The sequence below is a fragment of the Podarcis tiliguerta genome (assembly GCF_965153285.1).
Source record: "Podarcis tiliguerta genome assembly, chromosome: 1".
NCBI classification, from domain to species: domain Eukaryota; kingdom Metazoa; phylum Chordata; class Lepidosauria; order Squamata; family Lacertidae; genus Podarcis; species Podarcis tiliguerta.
In genome coordinates, this window is record NC_139534.1 from 4,032,031 (window position 1) to 4,052,481 (window position 20,451).

General features: G+C 46.8%; 2 protein-coding genes across 8 annotated transcripts; one reads left to right on the forward strand and one right to left on the reverse strand.

Moving 5' to 3' along the window:
- Positions 1-363: 363 nt before the first annotated feature.
- Positions 364-13,612, reverse strand: ABHD13 (abhydrolase domain containing 13). Of its 6 annotated transcripts, none has more exons than XM_083402444.1 (3): positions 13,570-13,612; positions 6,991-10,529; positions 364-1,321 (listed from the first exon to the last, which is right to left on the reverse strand). In XM_083402444.1, the coding sequence occupies exon 2, from the start codon at positions 10,492-10,494 to the stop codon at positions 9,481-9,483; it is 1,014 nt and encodes a 337-aa protein (XP_083258570.1). In that variant the 5' UTR covers positions 10,495-10,529; positions 13,570-13,612; the 3' UTR covers positions 364-1,321; positions 6,991-9,480. The 6 variants fall into 6 exon arrangements, with proteins under 6 accessions (XP_083258570.1, XP_083258573.1, XP_083258574.1 ...); XM_083402447.1 differs by lacking the exon at positions 13,570-13,612 and adding an exon at positions 13,474-13,547; XM_083402448.1 differs by lacking the exon at positions 13,570-13,612 and adding an exon at positions 13,425-13,544.
- Positions 13,613-13,713: 101 nt separating this feature from the next.
- Positions 13,714-18,578, forward strand: LIG4 (DNA ligase 4). Of its 2 annotated transcripts, none has more exons than XM_083401275.1 (2): positions 13,714-14,153; positions 14,842-18,578. In XM_083401275.1, the coding sequence occupies exon 2, from the start codon at positions 14,855-14,857 to the stop codon at positions 17,588-17,590; it is 2,736 nt and encodes a 911-aa protein (XP_083257401.1). In that variant the 5' UTR covers positions 13,714-14,153; positions 14,842-14,854; the 3' UTR covers positions 17,591-18,578. The 2 variants fall into 2 exon arrangements, with proteins under 2 accessions (XP_083257401.1, XP_083257402.1); XM_083401276.1 differs by having other exon boundaries at positions 13,736-14,153; positions 14,538-18,578.
- The last annotated feature ends 1,873 nt before the right edge of the window (positions 18,579-20,451 follow it).

A 20,451-nucleotide genomic window follows, 5' to 3' on the forward strand; every position in this document is an offset into this window, starting at 1 on the left:
GATTAGGCAGCAGCATAACAAGAGAAACTGCAGGATGTGAAATAGTAATCGTATTAATATGCCATGTTACAACATATTGAAGTAAGGAAGAAGAATCTATCTGAAAACAATTCTGATGCACTGACCAAAAAAAGGATAAGCTTACTAGACCAAACATCAACCAATCTTTACTCAAGTCATACGTGCCTTTAAAATTATCTGAACTGAATGTATAACAGATTAAGTTGGCAGTGTTGTAAGTGTTAAAGAGATTATTTTCCACTGCTGCCCAACTGATGGCTTATTCTACATTTTGAAACTACAGGAAATTGACAGATAATTATACTGAAAACAAAACGAACACACAGAAAAGGCTATTAGCAATTGTAGGTGTTATCAATTTATTGCATATGTTAGTACATAAAAATAGAGGTTATGTAAAAGGAAAATCAATCTACTATTGTAAAAAAAAACCATTAAAATGAAAATGGAAGTGCTTAATTAAATGCATGTCTAAAAATATGAAATGACAAATATTGTTTTTAATCTGTAGAAAACACACATATACCAACAGTCTGGCCCTAAACATGTTTACTTATAAGCAAATCTCACAGAACTCAACAATATTTACTTTAAGTGAAAATACATATGGCTGCAGTTTTAATTTTTGTTTTGATCTAAGTGAAACATTCAAAATTGAACCCACAAGTATCTTTAATTCTATTGCATGCAGCAATTATTATTTTTTTGGCAAGAGTTCTACCATAAAGTTTTGTGTCATTTGCAAAAAGTTACACAGACAACAAAAATCTATAGATGTTTCCCCATACTTATTTTCTAATTGAATTGTACTGAAATTTCAGTAACCTTTATTTTGTGGATCTGCCAAAGCAGAAGGTAGGGTATTTAACCTTAGCAAATAAATAAGAGCACCAAAAGGACATTTAAATATCCTTACTCTGATTTCAGTATCACCTTGTGCCACAATGCACAAACCCTTGAGTACAGACCCTCAATTGGTCCCATAAATTAATCCAGATTTTTTTTACTGAATTATCAAAGATAAAAATGTATTCAAAACAATACACCTGTCATTACAATTGGACCCAATAAGCTTGTGCTATAATATTTAAAAGCCTGACCTTCCTGAGGGGGGAGGGGGGACATCTGAAATAGAAAGGGGCTTTATACAGTTCCTATGCAAATACTCATTGTGAAAACAAGCACAAATTTCATATAAGCATCATACTCCAGCTCTGCACAAGTACTTACTTGAAAGCATAAGCTTCTCTTATCTCTTCAGGCATAACTGGGGAGTCTATGAATCCTTCTCCATTCAAAACTAGACTGTGCTGGTCCCGGGGGTAAGGTACCTTGGGTGTAGCAAAGTCCACACGAAGAGGGGCAAGGTCCGAGGCAGAGTGCCGGGCGGTGAACAGGAACGCTGGAACAGGAGGCTGTGCAGGGAACAGGAACACCGGATGGTCGGGAACAGGAGGCCGAGCAGGGAACAGGAGTACCGGATAGTCAGGAACAGGAGGCCGAGCAGGGATCAAGAACGCAGGAAGGTCCGAAGCCAACAACGACGTTGCTCCCGCAACCTGGGGCCGGGCTGACTGGGCTTTTATCCTCTTCTAAGGCCAGGGGCGGTCCCGGCCCCCAGGAGCCCCGCCTCCTCTGGCCTTAAGGCGAGCACTCCTCCTGGGGGCAACCAGTTCCCTTCGCCTCTCTGCTCTAAACCTCTGCAGATCAGGAGAGGCCGAAGGGTTACTGGGCCCTGGAGGAGGCTCACCTGTGGCCACTGAGTCGTCAAGCCTCTCTGGGGCCAGAAGGGCTTCACCTGGGGCCAGCTCCTGATGCACTGCCACAGGTGCAGGCTCTTCAGCATCTAGGCCTGGCCCCAGTTCAGCCGGCCCTGGAGGCGGGGACTCCTGTGCAGGCCGGGATTCCTCTGTTTCATCCTCCGAATCGGAATCCCAGGCCATCACACCATCCCCCCTCCCAGGCCCCCCCCTCAACCGAGGGTCCGGACCCGGCTTGCCGGGGTACGTCGCATGGAACTCTCGGAGGCAGGCAGGTGCGTGGACGTTGGCCGCTGGTTCCCAGGAACGGTCCTCCGGTCCGTACCCCTTCCAGTCAATGAGATACTGCAGCTTCCCCCTGCGGTATCGGGAGTCCAGGATGCGTTCCACCTCGTACTCAGGCTCTCCCCGAACCAACACTGGCTGCGGTCGGGGACGGTTCGGGTGGAACTCGTCGGGTGGGGCCACCGGACTCAAAAGGGACCTGTGGAAGACCGGGTGAACCTTCAGGGTTGCGGGTAACCGGAGACGAAATGCCACAGGAGAGACTTGGTCTACGATAGGGAACGGGCCGGTGAAGCGGGCGTCCAACTTCCGCGAAGGTCGAGAGGGGTGGAGGTGGCGAGTGGAGAGCCAAACCAGGTCACCGACGCGAAGTTCCGGCCCCACCTGGCGGTGGCGGTCGGCCTGGGCCTTGTACGCTTCCTTGGCCTGGTGCAGTTGCTCCACCAAAAGCTGTTGCTGGGACTGGAGCTCTTGAAGCCACTCCGTCACCGCCGGGACTGCGGATGTCGGCAGCACCTCTGGAAACAGCCGTGGATGATAACCATAACTGGCCTGGAACGGGGTCTGCTGGGTGGACGCATTCACCGCGTTATTGTAGGCGAACTCCGCCAATGCCAGGTGGTCGACCCAGTCATCCTGCTGGTAGCTGCAGTAACACCGGAGGTACTGCTCCAGCACCGCGTTCGCCCGTTCCGTCTGGCCATCGGTCTGTGGGTGGTAGGCTGACGAGAGGCAGACCTCCGTCCCGAGGGTCCGGTGTAGTGCTTGCCAGAACCGGGATGTGAACTGAACGCCCCGGTCGGACACCACGCGCTCAGGTAGGCCATGCAGGCGGAAGACATGCTGAAGGTACAGCTGAGCAGTTTCCTTGGCTGTGGGTACAGATGGACAGGGAGCGCAGTGCACCATCTTGGTGAAATGGTCGGAGAAAACCAGAAGGCAGGTACAGCCACGAGACGAGGGTAAGTCCACTACAAAGTCCAACGAAACCGTGTGCCAAGGGTGCGGTGGAACTGGCAATGGCTGAAGTAGGCCGGGGGGTCGCCCGGTAGGTCCCTTGGCGCGCCGGCAGACATCACAACCAGCAACGTAGCGAGCCACGTCAGCCTTCAGGCGGGGCCACCAAAACTCTCGACTGACCAGATGGGTGGTCCGATACCGTCCAAAGTGCCCCGCTGCTGGGGCATCATGGGCCATCCGGAGAACCTCCAGCCGTAGTGGCCCTGGCGGGATGTACAAACGACCGTGGTGCAGCAGAAGGCCCTGATGCAGGACCAGCCCCGGATACTGTGGGCTGGACCCTTCAGCCAGCTCCCGGAGTCGTTCCTGGGCCCAAGCGTCGACCCGCTGCTGTTCCCGCACCCGAACCTGCAGTGGCTGCGCCTCCTGGGTGGCCAGGAATGCAGCCGGAGGTAGGATCGTGGTGGGTTCTGCTTGCTGTACCGTGTCTGCGTTGTCGTCAGGTTTCCGGGACAGGGCATCCGCCTTCTGATTCTGAGAGCTAGGGATGTAGCGGATCCGGAACTGGAACCGGGAAAAGAACAACGCCCACCGGATCTGTCTTTGGTTCAGCTTGCGGGTGGTCTGGAGGTACTCCAGGTTCCGGTGGTCGGTTCTCACCTCCACCGGATGTCGTGCCCCCTCAAGATGGTGGCGCCAGACCTCAAAGGCTACCTTGATGGCCAGTAGTTCCCGCTCCCACACAGTATAGTTACGCTCCGCTGGTAGGAGCTGGCGGGAATAGAAGGCACAGGGTAAGAGTGGCGCTTCAGGACCAATCTGTTGAGACAAGACGGCACCGAGAGCCGTACTGGAAGCGTCGGTCTCCACCACAAAGGGTCGAGAGGGGTCAGGATGTTGCAAGATTGGTGCCCTCTGGAAACAGGCCTTCAACCCCTGAAACGCCTCCTCTGCCTCCTTGTCCCAGGAAAACGGCGTCTTTGGGCGCAGTAGCCGGGTCAACGGGGTGGTGCGATGAGCATAATCAGCGATGAAGGTCCGGTAGTAATTGGCGAACCCCAGGAAACGCTGTAGGTCCTTGCGGTTCCGGGGTGCCGCCCATTCTTGAACCGCTGTCACCTTCCCCGGGTCCATTTGCACCCCATCTGGAGAGAGCCGGTGACCAAGGAAGTCCACAGTCCGCTGATGGAACTCGCACTTGCTGAGCTTTGCGTACAAACGGTGCTCACGCAAGCGCTGCAGCACGGTCCGGACATGTCCCTCATGGCGAGCCGGGTCACGGGAGTAAATCAGTATGTCATCCAAATACACCACCACGTACTTGTCTAACAGGTCCTGAAACACGTGGTTGATGTAGCGTTGAAACACAGCAGGCGCGTTGCACAAACCGAAAGGCATAACCAAATATTCGAACTGCCCGTACCGGGTCCCAAACGCTGTCTTCCACTCATCCCCGGCTCGGATCCGAATCAAGTTGTAGGCCCCCCGGAGGTCCAGCTTGGTGAACACCTGTGCCCCTTGCACCCGCTCCAGCAGCTCCGAGATAAGGGGCAAGGGGTACCGGTCTGGGACGGTAATTTTGTTCAGGGCTCGGTAATCATGGCAAGGGCGGAGTTCCCCACATTTCTTCTTAACAAAAAGCACCGGCGCCGCGGTGGGCGAGGTGGAAGGCCTAATGAACCCACGCTCCAGGTTCTTGCGCAAGAAGTCCTGCAAAGCCTCGCGCTCTGGCTCTGTTAGGGAATATAAGCGACTCACTGGTAAAGGCGCTCCGGGTTGGAGGTCTATGCCGCAGTCAAAAGGCCGATGCGGCGGCAGCTGGTCTGCCCCCCGTTCCTCGAACACGTCCTGGTAGTCCTGGTACACGGCTGGGAGCGTGGGTGCTGCCTCCTCTGAGGGCGCGGCCGCCAGCGTTCCGGATTGAGCATGGGAACATGGGTCTGGGTAGTGCACGGTCCGTTTGACCCAGTCAATCTGAACGTTGTGGGCCTCCAGCCAGTCCATCCCGAGCACCAGGGGGAAGCGGGGCATAGAGGCAATGTCCAAAGTTCGCAACTCCCGGTGCTGCTGGAGACACAGGACCAGAGGCTGGGTCTCCTGAGTAACGGCACCTGAACGCAGAAGTCGTCCGTCAATCGCTTCCACCTGGACCGGTACTGGCTTGTTCCGAAGTGGCACCTGATGATGGGCGGCAAAAGCAGCGTCCATATAGGAGCGGGTTGCCCCTGAATCTACCAAAGCATGGGTGAGGATCCAGGGCCCACCTGGAGGGTATAAACGTACCGAAACCATAAGATGTTGCAAGTCCATTGGTGCGGGCCCATTCTGTACGGTTTGGGACCCCCGGTAGCTAGGGCCATCAGCTACTGGGGTTGGCGGTTTCCCTGCGGCTGGCGTTTCTCAGGGCAGGACCGAGCGAAGTGTCCACTTCCGCCACAGTAAAGACAGAGATTTCCATCCCGACGCCGCGCCTTCTCTGCGGGGGAAAGGCGTGGCCGCACTGCCCCGAGCTGCATAGGCTCCTCCGTTAAATCAGTTGTGACCGTGGGGCTGCCGGAAAAAGCTGGTGCCGTGAACTGGAAGTGTCGGCGACCCCGGGCCTGACGACGATCCTCCAACCGGTCGCCTATTTGTAGACTCCGTTGAATGAGAGTGTCCAGCGTGGTGGGGCGTTCCATTGTGGCCAACTGGTCCAGTACCTCGTCCGAAAGCCCTTCGAGATACTGGTCCCGCAGTGCCGAGTCATTCCAGGTCAAGTCCTGTGCCAACAGCCGGAACTCCGTGGTATATGTGGCCACCGTGGACTTGCCCTGTTTCAAATGCCGAATCGCCCGGTTGGCTTGACTCTCTTTCTGGGGGTTGCCGAACGCGGCCTCCAAACGATTGCAAAACCCCGTATAGTCTGCCAGCAAGGGGGAGTCTTGCCTGAGTAGCGGCAACGCCCACTTGGCCGCCTGGTCCTTTAACAAGCTAATCAAAAAGTGCACCTTGGTACGGTCGTCAGGAAAGTTCCGGGCTCGCCCCTGAATATACAGTTTGGCCTGGGCCAGGAACATGGGAAAGCTGGCCGGGGCTCCATCAAATTTCTCAGGCAAAGCCACTGGGTACTTGCCCGGAGCCGGGGCGTCGGCCCCAGAAGCCGGTAGGGCTTCCAAGCGTTGCTGAAGTGCCTCAACCGCGTCACTGAGCTGCTGCACGGTGTGAGACAAGGCCTGGTTCTCCTGGGCCAAAGCCACCAGTGCAGCCGCCTGTTCAGCCATGGCCTCTGGCTCTTCCCGAACGCACCCCGACGAAGGGGGAGTGCGGGAGGTGGCGGGAGCAAACTGTGCTGGTCCCGGGGGTAAGGTACCTTGGGTGTAGCAAAGTCCACACGAAGAGGGGCAAGGTCCGAGGCAGAGTGCCGGGCGGTGAACAGGAACGCTGGAACAGGAGGCTGTGCAGGGAACAGGAACACCGGATGGTCGGGAACAGGAGGCCGAGCAGGGAACAGGAGTACCGGATAGTCAGGAACAGGAGGCCGAGCAGGGATCAAGAACGCAGGAAGGTCCGAAGCCAACAACGACGTTGCTCCCGCAACCTGGGGCCGGGCTGACTGGGCTTTTATCCTCTTCTAAGGCCAGGGGCGGTCCCGGCCCCCAGGAGCCCCGCCTCCTCTGGCCTTAAGGCGAGCACTCCTCCTGGGGGCAACCAGTTCCCTTCGCCTCTCTGCTCTAAACCTCTGCAGATCAGGAGAGGCCGAAGGGTTACTGGGCCCTGGAGGAGGCTCACCTGTGGCCACTGAGTCGTCAAGCCTCTCTGGGGCCAGAAGGGCTTCACCTGGGGCCAGCTCCTGATGCACTGCCACAGGTGCAGGCTCTTCAGCATCTAGGCCTGGCCCCAGTTCAGCCGGCCCTGGAGGCGGGGACTCCTGTGCAGGCCGGGATTCCTCTGTTTCATCCTCCGAATCGGAATCCCAGGCCATCACATAGACCATTGCTAATCTTTCTGGAAAGTACCACAGATTTCGGAGGCAAAATTCGAAGCTCAAGTCTCGGCTGATTTACTGTCCCACAAAGGGCTGTTCAGTTGCTCTTATATAAAAGATAATGTAACCTATATTTTTTCTACAAGTTGATGAGCTCCAAGCAAAGTCAAAGTGCACATAGCAAATACACATATCATTATAAAAAGATGAGGGGAAAGGGATATATCTACAACAAATGCTATAAGATTAATAATTACTGTAAGATTCTCTTCCAAAGCAATACTCAGGCCAATAATATACTGATCATTGTCGTCTAGGGTGTCATTGCAGCATTCCTGCACTGTTTTAACTTCACGCTTTCTACAACTGTGGATGGTATGATCTACATCCTACAGTATGCTACTGCATGCTAATGCTGAAGGTTTTGTATAAGGCTTAATTTACTTTCTGTGAACACTAATAGAGGCATGTTTCCAAAACCGATGAAGCTAAAATAGCACACCACAAAAAAGAATGGCAAAGAACAAACGCTGTGGTTGCTGAAATATATCAAATTATTTAAGAGTTTATTTGCAGTTTCTGTGTCATGTAATAAATGTTAATAGAATGATGAATGAGATGTTGGAAGAAGACTAAACAGGAAGCAATTATGTCAGAGAAGATAGAGGAAAAACAGAAAGAAAATGTCCTCAAATACTCAATATTGGTTCTAAGGGGCAATATCCAATGTTAGTCATACTCAGCAGACTCACTGAAATCAATGGATTTAAGTAATTTCAGTCCACTGAAGACTCTGAGTATGACTAACAATTAAGTATTACCCATTAGTTTTCCACTTCCTGCACAAGCATATGCATAATACCTTGATTTATGCGCTTTTCAAACAAGCACCACCAGTTTCAAAACTGACTCTTTGATTTTACTACATCTTTAAAAATGAGTGGTTAAAATTGCATTCTGTAAGATTCTGGAGCACTCTAAATGGGTAAACTGTTTTTTCTCTTTCTCGGAAAATAAAAAACTTTTTTTGCAATAAATGAATTGTTTATAAAGTAAAAATAAAACAACACACACACATACTAGATATCCTAATAGAATAAGTAATTTGATTTTGTAAAGTATACTCAATTTCAAACTCATTATTTAATACCGTCTTCATCACTTAGTCTGGCCCTCTTAATAGCTCAATCCCAAGTATATTTTCATGAGGAAGTCCTGTTGTTTGGTGGGACTTATTTCCTGAGAAGTACACCTATGATTCTGGCCTTTAATAACCAAAATATTTTCAGTTTTATTCATGTTACATGACATCTGTCAACAATGTTTAGAAAATGACAACCATGCTGCAGTGAAAGAAAACCAATTCCCCTACAAGAAAACTTTTTAATTAAACGTTTTAAAATAGTTAAAGAGTTTGATATGAAAAGCAGAAGTAAATGTTAGACAGTAGATTTTTAAAAAACCCTTTCCCTGTAGTCCAACGTCTCATATTGTTGTTTAAGTAGAAAGCAATATTCCAACCTGACTTTAGGTTTGATGCATTTAGCACTCATGGCTTCTAGGGGAACAAGCACAAGAGGCAAAATGCACAAGCGCTAAGTAAGGGCACTAAACCTTCCAGTACAAGGATAGCAAACATAGCAACATGAACACTAGTCAGCCCGTCTTCATGACTGGATGGGAATATCAACACTAATATATCATTAACTTCAAATGCATCTTTTCTCCATTCATCCTGCATGTGGATGTAATAAGCAATGAATGCAGCCATGTCATACTGAATAGAGTGTACTTCCATAATTTTTTTAATTCCTACCCTGCCTTTCCTCCCAAAGGAGCCCAGGGGGCCATTAGTGCTACTTATAATATTAAGCACACTACACAATCTGAGATTCAGGGGTTTATCATGCATCCCAAAGCTCTAGCTATAGTGTGTGTCGCTAATCATGGTTACCTATGCAGCCAAAACATACACTGCATGCAACAGCTCTGTTCTTCTCTTAAAACCAGTGGGCAACATCCAATGATGTCTGTCTGCCTGCACAACAGAAATCTTCTTGTACAACAGAACTTCCGGTTTCTCTTCTCCCTGCCCCATCCCACCCTGCTCTATGAAGCATCCTATAATTCTCTGGAGCAAAATTGGGGGGGGGGGGGCGCTACAAAGGAAAGAAGTCCCATTGCACAGGTGGATTCCTCTTGCACCACATCAGATCTCCCCAAGGGTTAATTTTATTTTTACCAATAAGTTTATTAATGTGTCTTAATCTAAGAAACGGAAATTAAGATTAATTTTATCAAAAACATCACTTATTTATAACGCTAAGTGTAAAAACTAGCTGGCTCATAATTTATTAGATCTCTCCATGTTTAATTTTGCTCTTTAGATAAGTACAAGACAGAGTACACACTTTGAAAATTGTCATTCTTTATCACTTTCTACAAATCCAGGTACAATGCAGTTGTATCAGACAGAAAGACTGGAGTTAGTTATATTATTGTTACATTAGATGACATTTTTGCCATTTCTTCAGGGGAATAACTCTTTGCAACTTCTTTGATGAATTGTTCAAGTGCTGTGAAGTAGCCTTGGCACTGCCAAGTGTCATTATGAGTTCCATCTGGAAATATTGCCAATCTCTTAGTCCGCGCAGGGGAAAGCTCATAAAGCTGCTTCATCATAACTGGAGGAATCAGCTGGTCAGCAAGCCCAGAGATGAAGAGTGAAGGCATTCTGCACTGAGATATTTTCCGATAGGAGAGGAACTTGTTTTTATAGCACCACAAGGGAAGGTACCTCATCGGAAAGAAAGAAAACAGAGTGCTGGCCATATGCGGGATACTAAGGAATGTGTTCTCCACGATGATGGCAGAAATCCTATGGGAATTCTCAGATGCTAGGCGAATAGCAACTGCTCCCCCCAAGGATCGTCCAAAGAGAAAGATTTTTGTCTTGTCAAGATCAGATCTAGTCATCACATAGTCTAGCACAGCCTCAGAATCTAAATAGATGCCATCCTCGCTTGCTTCTCCTTCACTTTTTCCATAGCCTCTATAGTCAACCAGCAATAAGTTTACTTTCAGGTTTACCAGCATCAGCAAAGCATTGGGTAGTCTGTGACCAATGTTTCCTGCATTTCCATGAAAGTAAATGATAGTAGGTGAATATGAGGAATTGTCTCCTGTGTTTCTGAGAAGAATCAGATTGAGCAACACACCATCTTTGGTTTTGATGAAGATATTTTCATGTGGGATGCCAGTAGGCATGGGGACATAGAGTCGTGATGAAGCAGGTTGCTCTGGGAAATAAAGCAACACATCCTGGAATTTATATAATATACCTGCAATAGATACAAATATTAACAGAGGTAATATCATGCCTCCATACAAATGAAAAGTTACTATCAAAGGTAAGAGAGAGATACGGCAGAGGCCCCAGGACCATGAGACCAATGCAAGGAGCCACTTTTCAATGAAAGTCCAAAGCATCCATGATTTTTCCATTATAGTAGTCAATGAATCTTTAGTCCATATGAAGCCTGAAAAAAGAAAATAAATAAGCTTCTTTAAAAACAACTTTTAAAAGGGACAACAAATGTATAAGGTAATTCATACCTATACTTTATGTAGTGCAAAAGACGTGTGGGCTCCAAAATAAATTTAAATAAATAATTTAAATAAATAAAAACACGCGTGGGATTTCAAAATAAATTGAAATACTGTTGGGGGAAGGAAATCTAGATCTAGAATATTGTGTGTAATCAATGCCATTAGTATTTCTTCAGAGAGCATAATGTGTAATATCTACAAGAAATAACTCCAAAGCTCAATAGCAAAAGCAGAAAAAATTCTGGAGCTGCTTAAATGACACTTTTCTAAATACAATCACTAAGTACAATTTGATTAGCATCTTTCAAACACCCCTACCAGTCGTTCTGCCCCCCACAGCAGCTACTACCCTCACAAACAGTACAGTATGTCTGGGAGTGCAGAGCAGGATTAGGGAATCAAGAGAAACTGTTAGAAACAGATGTGCCTTCACATAATGAGGCTCTGGATCCCAGCTAGCATCATATAGACCAGTGGTGGCCAAACGTGGCCCTCCAGCTGTTTTTGGATTACAACTCCCATAATCCCTAGCTAACAGGACCAGTGGTCACTGATATAGACAATACACAAAATGCCTATATGCTTCAAACTGAAGCCATTCAGAATAATAGAATAAAGTTACACAGGTGCCTGGTAACTGAGGACCAATAAAATAAAAATATAGGACTACCTAAAACGATGTTGTTAGATTTTATGGATCTTTGTAAAGCAATTAAAGACAAGATAGGGGATTCAGCTGAAGATGAAATAAATTTTGTGTGCAAAATATGTCATTTAGAGGGGGTAGTTTCCCAAACCTGTATCTTTATAAATTTGTGAACAGCTGTCAAGGAGCTATCAGCAATCCAGGCCAACCACAGGGCAGGCACATACATGAAAGGCACGGAATGCAATTAGCTCCTTATTAACAGAAAACAACACAGCAGATTCCTCTAGTTCATCTTAATCCAGCTAAAACATTGCTGAAACTGACCACTAGCTCTGAGCTTCCCACCTCTAGCCTTTCACTCTGGATCTCTCCCAAGAGGACGAAGTCTGCATTGAGGGGGCAAGCTCCTCCTCTGGGCCTGCCTGGCCCGTAGCTCAGCAATGTGCAGGACTCTTTTTGAGTGGGGTGGCAGAAGGGGAGGCAAGCCAGCAGGACTGAGACTGTTTTGCTGCTGTGTAGCAGGGCCAACCTCCGACTCCTCTTAAGTTGGCACTCACACTGTGACTCTCAGTCTCTAAGCCTGTCCTGGAAGACCCTCCTTCTCCTGACCTCTCTTGATCACTCAAACTCCCTGCTTCTAGGGGGGCCCTGCTTGCATCTCCCTCATGCTCTTCTAGTCACCCCCTTCCATCCCATCCATGACCAAAGTTGGTCACCCTATTTTGAACAGTGTAGCATCAAAGACACTTTGATGCTCAAAAGGCCAGGAGTGACATTGATTTGAGTTAATAGTAGTGTTGGCAGCAGAATATACAATACCAGAAAATTTAAACCTATAAGAATAAAACAACTCATCAAACCAGCAAAACCACCACTTAAAACCTGCTAAGCTACCTGGTTAAAGCAAATAGGATTACAGCATATGTTAGGTAAAAGCCATCTGAAATAGACCAATGCTTACTTAAAAGCTTGCAGAGACAGTCACCTGCACCACCACTCATGGGAAGTTCCATAGTCCTTTAGGTCCATAGCCACACACACACACAAAATATACGATTCAGCCACATTTGGAATACTGCATATGCTGTAGCCGTAATTGCTCCATTTCAAGTGAATACTGTATTGTTAGGCCTTCATATCCAGAAACAGGACACACAGCACTTAAAGGAGTACCGATGGTGTGCCAAGTTACAAAAGGAAGTGTATTAGCCAGTATTGCCTCACTATCATAATTGTTACCGTAATTTTGAAAAACAGGAATGAGGCTACATTAATAACTGTTAAATTTATCAAATAAGTAATTGCAGCTTTGGAAAACATCTTGTATCAGACATGATTCTTATTAATTTCCAGTTAAGAGTTGCTCTTTTAATAGGGCATTACAGGCTGCAGTGTTCACATACAAAAGAGAACTCACAAACTCAACTATGCATCCCAGAGTGATGCTCCCAGAATGCTTGTGATTTTTCACAAGCAACTTTTTAGGCTATTAAATAATGTTTTTAATATATTACCCAGGCAGCTTTCCTGGATTTCTACTGTGGCTATCACCAAAGCTTCTGGAATGCCACCACAGAGCCAAACTTTTGCCTTATAATAGAGTGGAGGCTACATGCATTATTACTTGGAAAAATCAGGACTTCCAGGTAAACATGCACAAAGCCATTCTACCGCCGTGAACATACTCACATCGAAGCAAATTCCACTGGAATAAACTGGAACTGCGAAGCACACTTATTTCAGATACTATACAAACTCAGCAGGGCTAGATTCCAAAGAATGTCATTTAGAGCTAAGTAATGAGGCTGCCGGCAGATCTTCAGCAGCGAGGCCAGAGAGAGCGGCAACCGGTCAGAACCGACGGCGCCGGGCTGCGCGGCCCTCGAAGGCGCGCGGGCGTTTGGTGCGAGGCGCGGCAGCCGCCTGGGCGAGACAAGGACGCGGGATGTGGGCCCTGGGCAGGAGGGGGCCGAGGCAGGGGTCAGCCGCGAGAAAGGGCCTTCCTGCAGCACCGAGAGCCGCCGCCGTCGCCCTGCCCAGGAAGCGCCAGGCAAGCCGCGCTTCGCTACCTGCTGCGAGGCGGAAGGCGAGAGCAGGGCAGGCGGGGGACGAGGCCGTCCTCGGCGAGGAGCGCAGGGCAGAGAGGAGAGTCCCGCAGCTCCCCGGCCGCCCCTACCTGCGTCTCCGCTGCTCCGCTCGGGCGGATGGAGCCCCGAGGCGCCCACCTCATCGCGGTCCCGGGCGGGACATGCCCGCGCCCCGCTCCCGCCTCCTCCGTCGTCCTCCCCGCCCCCCGGCCGGGAATCTCCTCGCCCACTCACCACTTCCGGGAAACCGGCACGGACGGCAACGCTTCCGGGTCAAAGTTCGAAGGGCAAAGGTTTCCAACGAGCGCCGCGACGGAGCCTATCAGGGGAGCGCCTGGTGGTGGGGGAAGGAAGAAGGAAACCCCGCGAGAACAGGCGAGGTCTCGCGCATGCGCAGAGCAGAAAGGCCGGCGGCGCTCTTCCTGTCAGGCTGCGCTTTGGTCTCCGTGCGAGCGGCGGAGGCGGACGAGGAGGAGCCCCGCGGAGGCGAGAAGGAAGGGAGCCAGAGCCCGGGGCCCAGCAGGCCGGCCGCGGCTCCGCGGGGTCTCTCCCCTCTGCGGGCCAGGCAGACCCTCCGGCGCCTCAGGCCAAGGCTTGGACGTGGGAGGAGAAGCCCCCGAGCTGCTCTTGACGGGTCGCCGCCGCCGCCGCCAGGGGCCCCCGAAGTGGCCTGGACACACCTGCGGGGAGTCGCAGCTACGTCAACATGTCATTTCTGTATCGGTGTCTGCGACGTCGTGCTCCTCCCACATGTTAAAACTAAAGATATTTCAACATTGTTCTCTAGTATGAACCTGGAAATACGACCTATCCAGACGGTGAGATACTTCTGTCTATCGTTTTTCATGTGTGTCTCTTGCTCTTTCCTCTTTCGGCCACTCATTGCTAGACCAGACCACTGACCCCTCAAGTCCAGCACCTGCTCTCTCAGTGGCTAACGCTGTGGAAGAAATGCCCACACAGGAGATGAGAGCAACAGCCCTCTCTCTCCTCACTTGTGATTCACAGCAGCTAGCATTAAGAGGCAAATTGCATGTTTCTCTGGGGGTAGAACATTCCCATTATGGCTCCATGAATTTATCTAATGCTCTTTTAAAGCCATCAGATTTGGTGGTCAGCGCTATCTCTTGCAGGAATGAATTCCATAGTTTAGTTGTGCAATGTGTGAAAAAGTACTTTTTTGCTTTCTTTGCAACATTCAGCTTCACAGGGTGGCCCTGAGTTATGAGAAGAGAAAAACTTCCTAAATCCCTCCGCAGCTATCACCACATCATGCATAGATGGCATACAAATAAAATGATGTATGTATCATCTTACCATTTTTCTAAACTAAAGAGCGAGATGAGCACGCAACCCCAGAGTCATCTGTGACTGGACCTAATGTTGTGTAATAAAACTGAGATTCATTTTAAATGTAGAGCTATGTGGCTAATTCAAGGAAAAGCAGGAATAAGGTGGGAGTTGTACTATTTGAAGACAAACTTGCCATTTTCTTTCTTTTTGTAGTGAAATACTCAAGATGTCTTCCATCTCTACTTCCTGTTCTCCTTCCCAACTAACTGTGGCATCACAAGTTCCTTTTGAAGATCTCTGTTCAACATTAGAACGAATACAAAAATGCAAATCCCGACCTGAGAAAACCAAGAATTTCAAGGAGTTTTTAGATTCCTGGAGGAAATATCATGATGCTCTTCATAAAAATGAAAAAGATGTAACAGATTCTTTTTATCCAGCAATGAGGCTTATTCTTCCACAGTTGGAAAGAGAAAGGATGGCTTATGGAATTAAAGAAACCATGCTTGCTAAGCTGTATATTGAGCTGTTAAATTTACCCAAAGATGGAAAAGATGCTTTAAAACTCTTAAATTATCGAACACCTACTGGCTCACGGGGAGATGCTGGAGACTTTGCTATGATTGCCTATTTTGTGTTGAAACAAAGGTGTCCCAGGAAAGGTCAACTGACCATAAAACAAGTGAACGATATTTTAGATTCCATTTCTAATAATAATGCTGCCAAAAGGAGAGATCTGGTCAAGAAGAGCCTTCTTCAGTTAATAACTCAGAGTTCAGCACTTGAACAGAAATGGTTGATCAGGATGATCATAAAAGATTTGAAACTTGGTGTCAGCCAGCAAACCTTACTTTCCATCTTTCATCCTGATGCTTCAGAGTTGCACAATGTTACAACTGATTTGGAGAAAGTCTGTAGACAGTTACACAATCCTTCTGTATTTCTTAGTGATGTTTCTATTACATTATTTTCTGCCTTTAAACCGATGCTTGCTGCTATTGCTGATATACAACAAATTGAAAAACAAATGAACAACCAGAGTTTTTACATAGAAACCAAATTAGATGGTGAGCGAATGCAGATGCACAAAGATGGAGATGTTTACAAGTATTTTTCCCGAAATGGGTATGATTATACTCAGCAGTTTGGAGCTTCTCCCTTGGAAGGTTCATTGACTCCATTTATTCATAATATCTTCAACAATAATATTCAGAACTGCATTCTAGATGGTGAAATGATGGCCTACAATCCCACCACACAGAACTTTGTACAGAAGGGTAGCAAATTTGACATCAAAAAGATGTCGGATGATTCAGATTTACAGACATGCTTCTGTGTGTTTGATGTTCTAATGGTTAATAACCAAAAATTGGGTCATGAGATGTTGAGCAAAAGATATGAGAAACTGAATGAGATATTTACACCAATAAAAGGTCGTTTGCAGTTTGTTCCTAAAAATCAAGCTAACACTCAGAAAGAAGTAATAGATTCTCTAAATGAAGCAATAGATAACAGAGAAGAAGGAATTGTGGTAAAAGATCCCATGTCAATTTACAAGCCGGACAAACGTGGGGAAGGATGGTTCAAGATCAAACCAGAGTATGTTAGTGGACTAATGGATGAACTAGACCTTTTAATTGTTGGGGGCTACTGGGGAAAAGGTCTTCGTGGTGGCATGATGTCACATTTTTTATGTGCAGTTGCTGAGACTCCTCCGCCTGGTGAAAAGCCATCAGTGTTCCACTCCATTTGTCGTGTTGGTTCTGGTTACACTATGAAAGAACTTTATGATCTTGGCTTGAAATTAGCCAAATATTGGAAACCTTATCGTAAAAAAGATCCTCCTTTAAGTATCTTGTGTGGAACTGAGAAGCCTGAAGTCTATATTGAGCCTTGTAATTCAGTCATCGTCCAGATTAAAGCAGCTGAGATTGTGAGCAGTGATATGTACAAAACTGATTATACATTACGTTTCCCTCGTATTGAGAGGATAAGAGAAGATAAAGAATGGCATGATTGTATGACTCTTGACATTCTAGAGCAACTCAGAGGTAAAGCTTGTGGAAAGCTAGCGACTAAGCACTTTGATATAGATAATGATGAGCCACAAGGAAAGAAACGTAAAACTGTGCCCAAGATTAAAAAAAAAATTGGTTTAATAGATCATTTTAAAGCTCCTGATCTTTCAAATGTAAACCAGATTTCCAGTATATTTGAAGATGTTGAGTTTTGTGTTATGACAGGGACACAAAAATATTCAAAATATCAGCTGGAAAGTAAAATAGCGGAATATGGCGGCAGCATAGTCCAGAATCCTGGTTTGGACACCTATTGTGTGATTGCAGGAATCGAGAATGTCAGAGTGAAAAATATTATTTCTTCTGACAAGTATGATGTTGTGAGAGCGGAGTGGCTTTTACAGTGCTTTCAATCCAAAACATTTGTACCCTGGCAGCTTGATTTCATGATTCACATGTCGCCAGAAACAAAACAACATTTTGCCTGTGAATATGACTGCTATGGTGATAGTTACACAGGGGATACTGATATTGCCAAACTAAAGCAGGTGTTCTCAAGAATGAATAACTTTCAGGCAGAGATCTCTCAGGATGCAATTGCTGACATAGAAGCACGTTATTCATGGGAAAGCTCTCCATTAAGTATGTTCAGGCAGCACACGATTTACCTGGCGCCTTCTGATGAATTGAGTAATTCAGGTGCTAGGATTAAACAAACAAAACTATTAACTGCAGCGCTGATACTTCGATTTCATGGAGCGAAAGTGGTTCAGCAGCTTGAAGAGGGTGTATCCCATGTAATCAGTGGAGATCATGCTCATTTGAAGGAGATAAAGACTCTGAGAAGAACGTTCAAAAGGAAGTTTAAAATTTTGTCTGAGCAGTGGGTAAAGGATTCTATAAAGACTGGCAAGTTACAAAATGAAAATGTTTACTTAATTTAAATCATTTCATTTAATAGGAAAATAATTACTTTGATTAACTTCATTTATCTATTTAATGAATTCTGCCAAGCTCTTTTTAATACTTCACTTCATTTTGAAGTTTGTAGATAAAGTTTCACAAGTATGAACATGGAAGAAAAGCTTTCAGGTATGGTGCTGAAAATTAGGTTATTTTTTAAAAAAAACAACCCTCCATTTTATTGAGCTGCAGCTAGCACATTTATAGAGCTGCTTTGGTCAAATATTTGTTAAACATAAACCCAACTTGCAAATGAGTTAAACTGGAGAAAGTGGACCTGAAGTAATTTAGTCAAACCCAATAGGACTATAAACCAAGCAAGTGTAACCACCTCCAGTACTGTGGATCTAGTCCAGGCTTCCTCAACCTCTGCCCTCCAGATGTTTTTGGCCTACAACTCCCATGATCCCAAGCTAGCAGGACCAGTGGTCAGGGATGATGGGAATTGTAGTCTCAAAACATCTGGAGGGCCGAGGTTGAGGAAGCCTCATCTAGTCACTGTAGAGCTCTGCCGGCACAGGTGCTGGTGAGGATCCAGGCGTCTCCGCCGTGGCAGCCTGTGTGCCTTCTCCAACTCTGCTCTTCCTGGCAGGAAAGAAATGAGGGTGGATAAGTGATCTTGCAATCGGGTCCTTTTAACAGATGTTTTTATAAATAACCATTTTCCTCCCACGGGGAAAATCTTTAGGCGAAACAGTGGGGCCCTTACCAGTGTTGGAGCTTCAAAAGCTGTTAGATGTTTCCATAACTGCTGTGTGGGGGATCTGACATTTTATTTCTCCATCATCGATGGACAGGGAGCTCTGATGTTTCCTCGGACTCTTGGGATATATTTCTGGGGTCACAGGATTGCAGTTTGCGGATTATAATTTGAATTTAAAAGTCTAAAAAAATTAAATCTGGGCATTCATTCTTTGAAAGAAAGCTCTGTAAATAACTATACAAATAAAATACTTTTTTTAAAAAAAACCTGCTTCTGATTTTGAAATCAGAAAGTCTTGCTGAGAGTACTTTCTGATGTATTTCAAGTATACTAGGAACACTTTTTGATATATTTTGGACGCTGACAATACTAATATTGAAGAGTCTTTGTTATCCAAACATTTTTAAATTTTCTACTAGGTGACATAATCATAGGTTTTGAAGCCAAAGGGGAAGGGGAAGACAGTAGTACAGTATTGCAGTCTTCTTTCATTCCAGATCAAGTGTGGGAAAAGGTTTGATATTTTAGGCCACATACCAACTAAAATACACCAACACATACCCTTTCTTGCATTGTATTTATATTTCCCATTTATATCCCCCCCCCCCCCTTTTTCAAATAAAACGTCATACATGCATTGTTTGTTCATTTGCCACATTTCACGGCTTGGCTTGGCCATGTCAGGTCTCAGTGCCATGGATAGTGTCAGTGAGCGAGCTGAGGAGGGGGCAGTGGGAGGCAGGGGTCCAGGACCAGGAATCTTCTTCACCTGCTGAGCAGCAGCAGCAGCAGAAAGCTCCAGCTTTTGTAAGCAGAGTTTCCAGCCTCAGTTGCTGGAAACAACATTCATTGTTCCTGGCCGGACCTTGCTGTTTCTTGCTTCTCGTGACCTCGGCTTGGATGCTTGGCTTTCTTGACCCTTGGATTGTCTGACTATGTGAACTGAGATACTCTTGACCTTGGACTGGATCTTGGACTCTGCCTTCAGGCAAGTACCCCCTTGAGGTTGATTCTCCCTCCACTAAGCTCTGCCGTGGCTGACAGCACAGGACTAGGACACTAGCCAATCCAACAGTCCAGAGTTGCCCCTTGTACTTGACACACTATGTTTCTCAAAAACACTATCCTTTTTTAAAAAGAAAGCTGGAGCTAGCTGGCTCTCATCAGGAGCAAGAAGGCTGATCAGCAGCCGATGGAGGCACTTTGCCTTCTGCTCCTTCAGGCTGCTGCCCAGCAGGTGAAGCTGTTTCCTGGCTTCTGACAGCCGGCAGATGTGGCTTCTCCCTTGGCGGGTGGGATTTGTGGAGAACAGTGGGCTAATCCTTCCCTGGCCTAATCCTGTGGCAGAGAGAGGGCACCCAAAGGCAGCTGCCTCAACAGCAGCAACTCTCAAGTCAGCCTCGTGTGTGCATCTCACCAGCTCGGCACAGGCCAATCCATAATATATTTGTAAAATTAGCATGGGGAGAGAGAAGGTCACAAAAACTCAACTCTTCCTCCCTACCTGTCTGGCCACATGAAATAATACAAAATGTATGTCAGAAAGGATCCTTGCAATCAGGGTTGTCATCCATTCCTTAAAAACAGGATAGTCCTGTTTAGGGGGCATGGAGTCTCCTGTCTTGTTTGACCCCCAACTTGTCCCATTTTTGAAGTCATAAAAATAAAAATTGGCATTTGTGTGCTCACCCAAACTTGCTTGTAACATATTAGCTGCTTAGAAAGGTGAGCCCTCCCTCCCTTCCAAAGATTGACACTCCAGGCTTGCCAATAATGGGGCAGCAGCCTTGAGAAAATGTTTGTTCATTGCAGAGTAGGGAGGCAGAGTGTTACTGAAGTTCAGTAAGGAGTGTTTAGATTAATCCTGCCAATTAATTGTTTTTAAAAGATGCTTCCCCCCCTCATTCTCACAAACAGAAATAAATGCATATTTTACGATAGCACATGTCACTTACAATTGTTAGAATTGGTGTGGGTAATAAAACTTAAACCCCTGTATTGCAAACCAGCCTTGTTACCCCTTATATTACAAATGCAGAGGGAGGAAGCAGAGACTGGCAGAATCACTAAAAGTTAGTGACTTTCCTCTAGGCCAGACGTTTTAAACCTTTTTGAGTCCCTGGCTCCCTTGATCAACTA